Raw genomic sequence first — 13,330 nt, forward strand, 5'->3', positions numbered from 1 at the left:
GTACAAAGACAAAGACGTGCCTTTGACATGGTAAAAGCCAGGCTACGTGGCCTCCAGCTTAGATATATGCTCCTCTTCCCGGCAAAACTAAAGGTCATGTTCCAAGGGAAAACCTTATTTTTTCAGTCCCCAGAAGAAGCCTGGGACTGGATTGAGGAACGACCCAGGCTAAGGAAAGAAGAAACTGCAGAATCTAACAGGACACCTAAAGGAACTGAGGGAGCGAGACCAAAGGATTGGTCCCGCCTGTTGCGCAGAGGCAGAAGAAGACAGAGGACAAGTAGAAACACGCCCTGGAGAAATCCAAGGAGAGCTGAGGGAAGAGCAGACACTACTGACTCAGAGGGAGGAACTGGTCACAAAACAAACAGCATGACGAAGATCAGCAAACCCCAAACGAAAGATCCGGACTGAGAGAGAGTTCCCCGCACCCACTAATGGAGGCCATAGATAGGATGGAAGTTGAAAAAGACCCACAGACAATCGGAGTCCCGGAGGGACAACTGCAAGATCCAAGAAGTTAAGGAAAGGAGCAGCCGTCTCTGCCCTCCTCCGAATCCACTAAAACACAACCCTATAAATAGGGGTGGTTCGAACAATTTTCTTAGTCATACATAGTAAGGGATAACAAGGGGTGAAAGGGAGGGCCACAGACCTCCGGACTCAAGTGGGATTGGATCATGGGAAAACAAGCTCACAGGGACCTATGGGAGGTAGGGTGGGGGGAGGGAGGGGTATCTAGTTTTCTACGGTTGTTTAATATACTGATTAGGTTAAGTTTCTTAATTAGCTCAAACATGCAGGCAGTGATAGCACCATTTCAAAACAAAAGAGGGATTCCCTATAGAACACGAAAGGGGGACACCGGAGACCAAACTGGTTTATACACCCCAAATGGGGAAATTCATACAGCAAGATGACCCCAAGACATAGAAATAGAGTGTCGCTCTAAGAAAGAGGATTCTCCGTCCTCACATGGAACGTTAATGGACTAGGGGATAAAGTTAAGAGGTTTGGTCTCCCAATACATCAAGCGACAAAAGCCAGATGTAGTACTCCTACAAGAAACTCACCTAAAAGGTACAAAATGTGGTTTTCTGGCAAGGGGCCCCTATGAGGTACTAGCGCATGCCGGCTACACATCCGGCTCTAGGGGGGTTGCAATACTGATCCGTAGGACCCCTCCTTTCAGGATCACTCGTAAATGGGAGGATACAGATGGGCGCTTTGTAGGAGTGGAGGGTGTGTGGGGACGGCGTGAAGTCATTCTCATGAACACATATGCTCCTCCGAGACTGCAAGCCCCTCTCCTGGAAAAGATTGCAAAGATATTACTGCAGTCTTCAGCCTCCCTGCATGTCTTGGGAGGAGATTTTAATGATGTAATGGACCTCACACTAGACAGAACAGGGGGAAAACAGACAGCAGGTCGTGGCACCACATTGCATGATTTTACAGTCGCCCTGGGACTGACAGATATATGGAGATGGAGACACCCGAGGGAGAGGAAATACTCTTATTTCTCAGGAGCCCATGGGGTATTCTCTCGCCTGGACTATATCTTCGCACCAGCAGGGGAAATAGGCAAGATACAAGGAGCGGAATACCTCACTAGAGGCTTGTCAGATCATTCCCCCCTGATGGTCACTGTAGGAGGGAAATCGGAAAAAGGAAGGAGCTGGAGATTGAATCCATGGGACATGCGGGACTGGGAAGTGGCAAGAGGTTTAAGACTGGACACTGACCTCTACTTTAAAGAAAATTAAGGGTCGGTTGAATCAGCAGTGATTTTATGGGAGGCATACAAGACTGTGCTCAGAGATAGTGCGCAAAACCTGGTTGCCCAAAAGAAACGGAGAGATAATAAACAAATAGGTGAAATAGAGGCCAAACTTCTAGAGATTGAAAAAAAGGCGACGCATATGCCCTCAGGCTCATTGCTGAGACAACTAGAACTAGCAAAACTTGAATATAGGGAACTAGCAGAAAAAGAGGCAAAGGCCCGTCTGAGAGCAACGCAATGCAGACTGTATGAAACAGGAGACAAAGCTGGGAAGCTACTGGCATGGCTGGGGAAAAAGGAAAGGGAAGCGCGATGGGTCCAAGAAATAGAGACACAAAATGGAACCAGGGCTACTGAAGATAGCGACATAGCCGAAACATTTGCAGGCTATTATAAAGAATTTTATAAAGCTAGACCATTGGCAGAAATGGACTCCATTGCTAAATACTTAAATGAGATAATCCTGCCGAGACTAGACGTGGCAGACCGAGAGGAGCTAGAGGAAGATATCACAGTAGAGGAAATTTCTGCCGCACTACCGAAACTAAGGCCGGGTAAGGCGCCGGGACCGAATGGATTCCCGGCCGAAATCTTTAAAAGTTTTAGGGAAATACTGGCCCCACACTTATTAAATATGTACCTAGAGGCCCGAGAACAAGGGGTGCTCCCCCCCAGACCTACGAAGGGCTGAAATAGCAGTAATACATAAAGAAGGTAGACCTAAAGATAAATGTTCCTCCTATAGGCCGATATCCCTGCTAAATGTGGAAGTAAAGGCCCTAGCGAGTGTGCTGGCAACCAGGATCATCAAAAACATCCCCTCACTAATACACATGGACCAGACCGGTTTTATACCGGGACGATCCACAAGACATAATTTAAGAAGGGTACACATGTGGCTCGCCACGGTGTTGAACCGCTCAGAGCCCCACCTGTTCCTGGCATTAGATGCGGAAAAGGCTTTCGATGCAGTACACTGGCCATTTCTGGTGGAAACCCTGAGAAGATTCGGCTTCGGCCCTAAATATATTCAATGAGTAAAGTTGCTATACACAGGACCGGTGGCTGTGGTTAGGGTAAATGGAGTTATCTCCTCACAATTCCCCATTGAGAGAGGAACGAGACAGGGATGTCCCCTCTCCCCCGTGCTATTCGCCCTCACACTGGAATCCCTAGCTTGCAAGATTAGACTCTCCAGCGGCATAACTGGTTTTAGACTGAGACCAGAAAGGGAAGAAGAGGAACGCATCTCGCTATATGCGGATGATGTTCTCCTATATATCACGCGCCCAGAGGTAACAATCCCGAGGTTGTTCCTCCTGATAGAGGAATATGGCAGGCACTCAGGTTATTGTATCAATTGGCACAAATCGGTACTATATATACCACAGCAGGAGACATCCCTCCCACCTCTACCGATGCAACTACAAAAAACAAAAGAAGGATTTAAATATCTAGGGATATTATGTAACCCATGAAGATAATAGAGGCCTCGAACGTAACATAGGGAGGGTAGCGCGAGAATGTAGCAATGATTTTAATAGATGGAAAATGCTTCCCCTGACGCTAATGGGCCGAGTGGCAATGATAAAAATGATCGCGCTACCAAAGTTACTGTACATGCTGCAAAACACATACTACCAAATCCCCAACTGCCAATTCAAAAACATAGACAGGGATATCAGATTCTTCTTATGGGAGGGGAAACACCAGAGAATTGCCTTAAACACACTACAGCGTAACCAATACGCGGGTGGTTTGTCACTGCCGGACATTGAGGCTGACTACTGGGCGACTCACCTAGCCAATGTCAATGATTGGATGTTCGCTGTAGATGAACATCCCACCTTTCGATTGGAGAGGCTGCAATGGGAAGGGAGATCCTGTAAACAATTCTTATATGAAGGAAAGGGAACCAATCACCTAGCTCCTGCCACTGAGGTGACCCTGCAGGCATAGAAAAAGGCTAATAAAAAGTTAGGATGGTACAGACGCCCTACCATGGAGACCCCGTTATGGGAAGGAAACTGGCTACAGGAAATCAAGAAGCTTAGAGGCTTCAGGGGCTGGGACATGATTGGGATCTCCAAGATAGGAGACCTGATGTTAAACGGTGGACTCCAGCCCTTTGAGTCACTACAACAAGAATATGCACTGAACAAGACACAATATTTCCAATACATAAGGCTCAAACATGCGTGGGGGAAGGAGGGGCTAACAGGACAAGAAATCGTGGAATACTCCCCCCTAGAGAGCTGCCTGTTAATAAATGAAATAATGGAGAAATCAGTATCACTGATATATAAAACCATTAACAACAACATGCCAAATACACTAATAAACCTTCGTAGCAAATGGGAGAAAGATGTAGGGCAATTGGAAGAAATAGATTGGGAGGCTGCATTGATGTTTCCGAGAGAGGTGGCAATAAGAGCAAGACTTCGCTTGATCCAATTCAAAATTCTGCACAGAGTGTATTATGACCCAAACAGACTACACAAAATTGGAAAGATCAGACACCCACAATGTGTTAGATGCCAAGGTGAAACTGGTACCTTCATACACGTAATATGGAATGTCCGGTGATAAGAGAGTTCTGGGAAGGTGTATTGGGAGAGCTCTCGGGGGTGTTGAGCGAGACGATCCCCCCAGATCCCAAATACATACTCTTGGGCATCCCCAACGACATAGATTTATCCAGAAGGAAACTTATGCTATGCGGACTCGGACTGATGGTCGCGAAAAGAGACATAGCCAGACAGTGGGGATCCCAGGCCCGGCCAAACCTGAATACCTGGAGAAGAGGGATGGATGGATTTATGATGGGGGAAAAAATGACATACATAAACAGGGGATGCCCGCAGAAATTTCAAAAGATATGGAGACACTGGATAACATACTACTCTATGGAAGTATAGCCAGAAACGTCCAGAGTACAGGGGTCAGGGTGGGTGGTCAGAGACACTCCATGCACACCCACACCAAAATAGAATAGGGAGACTTGGGAAGACACTGCAAGAAGGTACACTTTTGGTAGGATTGTGTTTTGAGAATGTTGAGAGGAGGTGGGAATTAGGGAAGCCTCTTTATGTGTTTCTAACAAAAATGTTAATCATGTATCTGATTGCTAATAACTGCCTGAGCTATATTATTTTGCCGGACTCGTTGTGTCCGGGTTTAAAAGCAAATAAAAAAAGTATATATCTATGCACAGCATGTGTATCTGCTGCTACACATGCCATCGAATGGAAAATGTCACTTACCCAGTGTACATCTGTTCGTGGCATGAGACGCTGCAGATTCACATGCGCCCTCCCACCTCCCCGGGAGCCTGTAGCTGTTATAAGTTGATAAAAATAAAACTTGTACATTTGTAAATATATCACTTTTAGTCACATTATGTACATACATACTTACTCCATTGCATGGGCACTATTACTACATACACTACTCCTACCTCACCCTCTGCGGGGAAAACAATCTAAGATGGAGTCGATGCCCATGCGCAATGGAGCGGAAATGGGAGGAGTCCCTCGATCTCATGACTCGAAAAGACTTCTTTGAAGAAAAACAACTTGTAACACTCCGAGCCCAACACTAGATGGCGGGATATGCACAGCATGTGAATCTGCAGCGTCTCATGCCACGAACAGATGTACACTGGGTAAGTGACATTTTCCATCTTGACAATAACTCCCTTAATTATTCCTTTACATTGTTCCTGTAACTGGTTATTTGTTCAACATTTATTTAGTTTGAATAATATGACTTTTTTAGCTCTCTAAACTACTGTATGGTAGCAAATTGTCTAAATTTTGATCGTGTTTTTCCTGCGTCTCACTGATAAACATCAGTCGTCCAATTCTGGTCTCTTCCTCCTGGTATTGCAATTTCATTACTTACCACCGTTATCATACACATAAACACTTGGGCTTCTGAAGAATTATTTATTTGCATTTTAATACTTTTGTAAGTGCTTGGACACGGACGTTCTTTAACATTGCAGAAGTTGTTTTCTGTAAATGAATATGATCAAAGTACTAAATTATCTTGTGTAACTCTGTAATTTGGCATTAAAGTTTTTTTTTTTTTTTGAAAAAATAAAATCTTAACCATTTCCATATTTGACTTGTAGCGGATCTATCCTGGCATCATTGGACACCTTCAAAAAAATGTGGGTTTCAAAGAAGGAATATGAAGAAGATGGAGCTCGAGCAATTCACAGGAAAACATTTTAATTCGACCCTTCTTGGATTCCTTTCCTGTTTTAAAGCTCGCTTTTCGAAGTTCGAGTGTGCAGTATGGAAGGAGATGATTGAATGTGTGTGTGCGCTCCAGCATGCCAAAAAATGCCAGAAAGCAAAGCCAAAGAAATGGCTTCAAATGGTTTGAAGAGGAAAGGAGACAGACACTGGTGGAAACATCCCATTTCTAGGCCTTCTTTTTATTTTTTAATAGGTCAAGTCATACTAAAAGGAAAGAAAATTGCCTCTGATAAGGGCTGTAAAAGAAAAACATGTAAACACTTGAATATTTTAAGTAACCAACAGTCATGAAAGAAAGCTGTGGCTGATGTGGCAAACAACTTTTAATGGATCCATAACACTTGAATTTTACAGGAAGACTAGTAGCATAGGATGGAGTTTTTGTGTGTTATATTAGAAGTACAGACAGTTTTTCTTTTTTGCACATAGAAATGTATATTAAGTAATTTGTGGTTTAAGTGACACTATTAAACTCACTAGCTTTACATGTAGGCTCCTTTAACTGAAAAGTTGGAAAGCATTCGCTATTACAACATCGTTCATCTCTTTTGAAACTGTGTTTTTAAATATGAAAAAAACAAAACAGTATTCCAGTTTTGAGGCCAAGTGAATGCTTGCCTTTTCTCCCCTTTGCTTAGCACTTCAGGCTTGAATGGCAAGCACTGTTTTAGTTATGTACTTCCAAACGAGTTCTGCCAATAGTTTAGTAATGGTGGGTGCCTTTGCTACTACTTCATTGAGAGTGAGAGGAGTTGAGAGTACACTGGGAGTAACAATTTATTTATATACTTGTAATATATATTTTTTGTAACCGTAAAGCAAAAGATTTGGAACAAGTGCATGTCTTTTGGGCCCACTGTTTATCTATAAAACCATAAATCAAACATATTTTCTAAATACATTTTGAAGAATTCTTGGGTTCGAAGATAATAACTACAAGGTTGGTCATGGCAGAGGTTGGTTTGGGGAGATATGAATCATATAGAATACTCTGGCATGACGTTTTGAATCCATCTAAGAAAATATTCGTATTTTAAATGTTTGTTCGTGAAAGACTATGATGTTTCCTCCAATTTCCCCCTTATTCTGTTTTTCACTTTTATTGCCACGCTAGCAGGTTTTTTGGCTTTCATAATTCTTAGGGTGGTGCCTTCCATTTAAACTGCTGTTCACAGCACTAGAGGGATAATGTATGGTCTTGGAACAGCAGATGACTTTGTTATGGACAGTCGAAGGGCTTTTTCTTACCTACATAATCCTCTTACAGTTAATATTGTTTGCTGTTACTAGACAGTGAAGTTTTTCCTTTTCAAGTCAAAGCCACTAACTGATTACAGTGTTTGATCCTTTTAATAAGGTTACATCCAGTTTGCTTCAACAACGCTCACACCTTGCTAAACCAGTAAAATAAACAAACTCTGCTGGTCAGTTTGTAAGGAGTGATTGTAACTTCTGTACGTTACTTAATTATCACTTTCGACCACATTTTATTCTTTTTTTTTAATGATTTAATTGATAATTTTCATTGCTAATGCAAATACATTGGCAGGGAAAGTTTTAGGTGTGTTAATAACAATTAACTGTGTCTGTCACACATTTGTATGTGTGCATGTATATATATATATATATATATATATATATATATATATATATATATATATATATATATATATATATGGAATTAATTCAACAGTTTTACCAATTAATGCTAGAGGCATATAATCGTCTGGTTTCTGCAGGTATGGACACCCTACTTAAAAGGGAAAAAAAGGTTATCTTCTCGAATGTCCCACAACATTGTTTTTTTAGATGCTGTCCCGAATATTTTTGCCCAATCCACATTGAATGGAATAGTGTTGTTACCTTTGTTATTTTTTTTTTTTAATTAGGGAATGACTTGCTGATTTAGACGACATTAGAAACTACACAGAACTGTAACTGTAATTTGTGCATGTTTGCATTTTATACCTGGTTTTATTGTTCCAGTGCCAAAAGAATGTTTACAGCTCATTTTGTTTTGTTTATCGTGCACCATGAAATTTTGAGTTTCTGTATCCTTTCTTTTCTGTTAAACAAATGCACTGTGCATGAAAATTACAGGATCAAAGTAGGATTAACCTTAAATAAGTGACAATGTCATTACCACTGGCAGTTATAAATTGTAAAATGTTGGAATTGTCTGCCTGCAGCTTTATTTAGCATTGTGTGAAGTCTTCATTGGCTCTGAATGATGTCTCTTTTATGCAGCTAGTCAGACCGCATAGAGTATTTTACTTAGTGTGACTGGGATTGCCAGGTGCTAATCCCGAACTGTTCAATACATGGCTCTGCTTTTGAGGACCAAATATGTTGCATGATTTTATCAAGTTTGTCATTTTCGTACAGAATTACAACATGCTTAGTAATCGTTTTATAGCTGCAGACATGTTAAAGGTTCAAGATAGCTTGACAAGAATATAATGTCTGTCATATTGAACAAACTGACAATGTTAGAAACCGTCTGCATCGTTTTGTCCAAGTTAACATTTTAAAGCGTAAGCGCCTTTCCGTTTTTATTAACATCAAAGATCTAGAATATTTATGTTTGCATCACAAATGCTCTCACTGTTTACTTGACACCCTGTCAATTTGTTCATTTCATCAGTAAGCCAGGAAAACTGTATTGTATTTCTTGGAGATAAATGCAGATAAATAACAGTTGGAATCAGTTGTTATTTCAGTGTTTATTATTCTCAATCCGTGCTGTTCTTAGCCGCAAATAATGACGATTCCTACCCATAGAGACATACTTATATATTTGTGTGTGTGTGTGTTTTTATCTCTAGCCTCTCTAGTCCTTCCTACACCTTCCTACATGCTTGCCACTTTAAACTTCCAGGAGTCCATAGTAGTTTTGGCAGACTGGCTCACTTTGGATAGATTGTGGTTAAGAATATAATATCTGGAGCGATGGTATGGAAGACGTCTAACTGGTACACCTACTGGCTCCCCCTTCTTTCTGCTTTGCAAATAAACTTTAAATAGAGCTGCACCCTGGATGGAAAATACATGTAAAACCTGGAGAGTAAAGGCATACAAAAGTATGATGTACAAAGAGGAATCATTGAGTGACTGAAATAGCAGACACTACTGTAAAACTCACTGATATAGGGTGTTCACTAAGAAAATCAAATTAAACCAGCCATGTGACACCCATCACATGGAAGTACTGTTACTTGACAGTTGGGATTGAGGATAGAAAAATATTCTTAGAATTGCACTTTCTCTTTTTGCACTGAAGGTTTAATATGTCAAAAAATATTCTCTATTGTAAAATCTTAACATAGGCCAGATGACGTAACCGCACTCTTAGCACATCAGACATTTGGTTCTTAATATTTATTTCACATGCCTTGATTAATAGTGAAACATCAATGGTTTGGTGTGACTTGTGAAACATGTTTGAAAACAAAAGATAGGCAGAATACCATTTCCTGAAGCAAAACTGGTACTATGGTGCCGTATTGACATCTTTTTGATAGTTGCTTCTTGTTCTTGAGTTTCATAATTGCAGAACAGTGATTTGCCAGACTTTAAGTGGAAGAATTTGATGACTATCCAAAGAGCATTCAAGATATATCAAAGTGAGGACCCATAAGACCTGAACGGTTGATGACCAGTAAAGAAGTGCAGAATGCAATGCCCCATTGCCTTCAGTCTTTCTGAAACTGTAACAGTCATAGCTTGGTTTCACAAGGCACACTGTATGGTCAGATAATAGTGGAGTTGCCCATATTAAAACTTGCTAAAAATTGACCCTTTAAAAAGGATTTACTTTGGTAGGCAAAACAATTGTTGTGAGCAGGTAATTGGTTTACTGTGTTTCTTAAACTAGGGGTGCAGTTGATCTGCAGAATGATTGGACTACAGTGCTGTGCTAGGTTCATAAATGCCCTGTTACATAGCAGTACCTGAAGCAAGGCTGCAACTGGAGCATCCAGTATCTCAACCTTAAACTTCGGATATCAAAATTGAGTTTCAGACATTATATTGCATACTGCTTGGTTTAGAATCTCTCTTAAGTAACCATGTCACCATTCATGATAGCATTGCTTCTTGCCACATTATAGAGGCTGAGCCAGGTGGGAATACAACTGTTCCCATTTTGCTAGCCTTCTTTCAGGCATGCTAGTGTTGGCCCTAAACATGCATGAAATGTTGAGAAGACATCCTTGGTTATATAATGTCAGTGTTGCTTTTCTTTTTCCTTAAATATATTGGGTAAATATAATGGGGTTTAGAAATGTATATAAAAGGCAAAATATTTTTAGCACCCACCAATAAAATGCGCTTAGGAAACAGAATAAAGTAAGATTAGACCAGTTTCAGAAACTGAATTACGTTCTGCTCACTGAAAGAATGATCATAACTATTTCTCTTAATTCAAATGTAATATTTATTATAGAGATATTCTTCCAGTGGGGCTTGTTTGCCAAGGAATTTACAACATATCTGAGAATTTCTAGCCATGACTACTTTATAAGTATGAATTTATCAACTACGGCAGCCATTTATGCATCATGGATGGTATGGCATGTATCCAAGTTCATGTCAGAAGAAGCCTAGTAACAGACAAGACATTGAGTAAAAGTGACCTAATATAACCTTGGTCAGTGATCGTAGTACTGTGGTAAAAAACAATTATTTCCACAGTCCTGGGAAAAGCATAGAACAAGAGGAGCCTTGCAGGTGAGTCCCTTAAGTGTAGTTTAAAGTCCAAGATCAAATCACCTCCGACTGCTCTTCCTCCAGCAGAATATGTTCCCTAAGCCAGAGCTTGTTGATATTACTCTGCCTGAGGGACCAACTCCACTGGTGCCTCCGATGCCAGCTCCAGGGCCTTTAACGGTTCCTTTGCAGCTGATGCCTCCTGTGGCTTCACCTCTGGACTACCCAGAATTCCCAATGCCTTTGGCCAATCTATCCCACCATCTTCATGTTGCCTCTTTCTTCATGTTCTGCCATGCAGACTTTGGATTCCGCTGGAAGATCTTGCCTTGGTATTGAGTTTGCTCTTTGTTCCACTAGTAAAACCTCTGGTGGCAGCTAGATTTGATCCAAGGCCTTTGTTGATGTTACTGCAGGATGTAGCTCTGTTGCAGTTCAGATGCTGCCAGCCTCTGTACTGGCTCCAACTCTGGTACGGCTGACTACAGTGCCATCCAGAGAACCATCAGACACTAAGAGTCCCTTCTGAGGTCCAGAAGAAAGGCCCAGGGTATTCTGAAGGAAGTAAGATGCAGAGAGGAATGTGCTTGACCCAGTCAGTATGACTGGCAGATCATGGGTGACTTATTCAGGCCTGATGCCTGAGGTGGTGCCATATGACACAGATGACAGTATTGAGGCTGCTGCTTTCCTATCAATCCTTTCTGCAGATACAGCAGACTATGTAGATTTGCACATTACTCATGGACTAGACATTTCACCAGATATATTTGTTTATCCTTAGCCTTAGGAATGCAGCTGAGGTTTTTGAATCATCCATTCTTTTAGTAGACTCCAAATCAAGTATACTAACAGATGTTACACAGCCAGCCTCTAACATACACGACCCTCTACTACCTTTTATTGTGGCACTAATGGGACTGGTGAGGGACGTGTGGGAAAAGCCCACATCAGTCCTGGCAGCAAACCATGTTGTGGCCAGGCGATGCATGCTCGCTTCACATGATCCACCTTTCTTAACATTTTACTTCTTGTTGGAAAATCAGATTTTGTAGGTCTTCACCTGTACAAAATAAACAGGATGTTCCTTCTCGGCTCAACCCCGTGACGGACAGTTAAACTGTTGTTGTTCTCTTTAGGTAGCCTGGCTCTTTGTTCACTCAATGCTGTCTATCGTATAGGCTGATGTATGCACACTTTTTAAGATATGGCTGAAGTGATCTTCCGAATTTGCCATATTACCTGATAGACCATTTTGCGGAGAAGGAACATCATTGCAGTGGAACTTGATACAGCTTACTCATTTGCTTGAGCCAAAGGCTGCTTGGTCGCCTAAGGCTGGCATGGTTGACTTAGGCCCATGGGATTTTTGGGGGATGATCAAGATGTGCTAAAGGACTTGCCATTTGATGACGCTTGCATTTTTTGAAGGCAATGCAGATACAGCCTTGGAGCAATATAATGCAGCCAGATCTTTGGGCCTTCAATCTCCTGCAAGAGGTCACAGACAGTTCTTCAAGTTTCAAGGGTTCTGAGAGGCTTCATTTTTTAAAAACAGTAGCTGTCTCAGCCCAGCTAGCAACCAAACCCGCTGCTCCAGCAGTACAGAAAAAGGGGAAAAAGCAACAGCCATCAGACCCAGCAACCATCATCCTTCTCCTCTTCCTCCTCCACAGCACCACGTGGAAAGCTGCTGTAGCTTCCCAGGCAGTGATATGGGCTTTCCTTCACACCTTGGCTAAACACTAATGTTTGGAATCAGAGATGAGAAGGTGTGGTCATTTTGTTCATGCAGTATTGCAGAACTTCTTAGTCTGACCATTCCTTAAGTACCACCACTTGCGAGGGTACTGTTTTGGAATTTATTCAACAGGTGAGGAATCCGTAGGTAGAAGTATTTATCATAAGAAAGATACTTGCTTTCGGCAGCAATCTTTTTGGTGGATACTCTTATTGCGTGGGCTCTCCTTATTCCAATGAGGCTGCTGGATTTGGGGAGCAGCATCACCTGAATTGTGGGGAACTGAATCCAATCCCACACTATGTGACAACTGTCTGCCTAATCCGTTTCCAGCTAGCAGCGCCTCATCTCTGGCCAAGAGCAGGGATGATTTGTGGCAACTAGGCGCATGACAAGATGACTTCTCGGGTAAATCGTGGTGAATTAGATCTCAACCTTTTCTCTCAGTTACATTAGTCTCACACATGCATGACAGAGGCAGAAAACGGTTCAAAAACATTGATTGAATCAGCTGTGTCTTTGATAAAATGGCACAAAATGCAATAATTAGAATGATGAAACATAATAGAAGCAAAATGTGGGCAGAAAAAGGGAAACACAGGAAAAGTCCCACCATACTGTCACTATGCTTAACATATGCAATTCCTACCTGAGCTATGTTAGCACACAGCAAGCCCTAATTCGCCCTTCAGGATTCCCCCCGGGAAGACATCATCCCCCAAACCGGAGCAAGTAAGCCTGTTGTCTATAGAGACACCATCTCCATGTAGGCCAAGGAACCGGTAGTCTCAGCAAGCAGCTGTAGCAAAGTCAATCAGCATGCGGTTGTGGTCA

General features: G+C 41.8%; 1 protein-coding gene across 1 annotated transcript in view; it reads left to right on the forward strand.

Annotated features, from left to right (window-relative positions):
* Positions 1–7,482, forward strand: part of ACTR1A (actin related protein 1A) — a 217,157-nt gene extending 209,675 nt beyond the window's left edge. The window contains exon 11 of the mRNA XM_069239514.1: positions 5,919–7,482. Coding sequence (XP_069095615.1) covers positions 5,919–6,021 — 103 coding nt within the window. The 3' untranslated portion in view covers positions 6,022–7,482. The remainder of the gene's footprint in view (positions 1–5,918) is intronic.
* Positions 7,483–13,330: the final 5,848 nt, after the last annotated feature.

Source organism: Pleurodeles waltl, chromosome 6 (genome assembly GCF_031143425.1).
Source record: "Pleurodeles waltl isolate 20211129_DDA chromosome 6, aPleWal1.hap1.20221129, whole genome shotgun sequence".
Lineage (NCBI taxonomy): Eukaryota > Metazoa > Chordata > Amphibia > Caudata > Salamandridae > Pleurodeles > Pleurodeles waltl.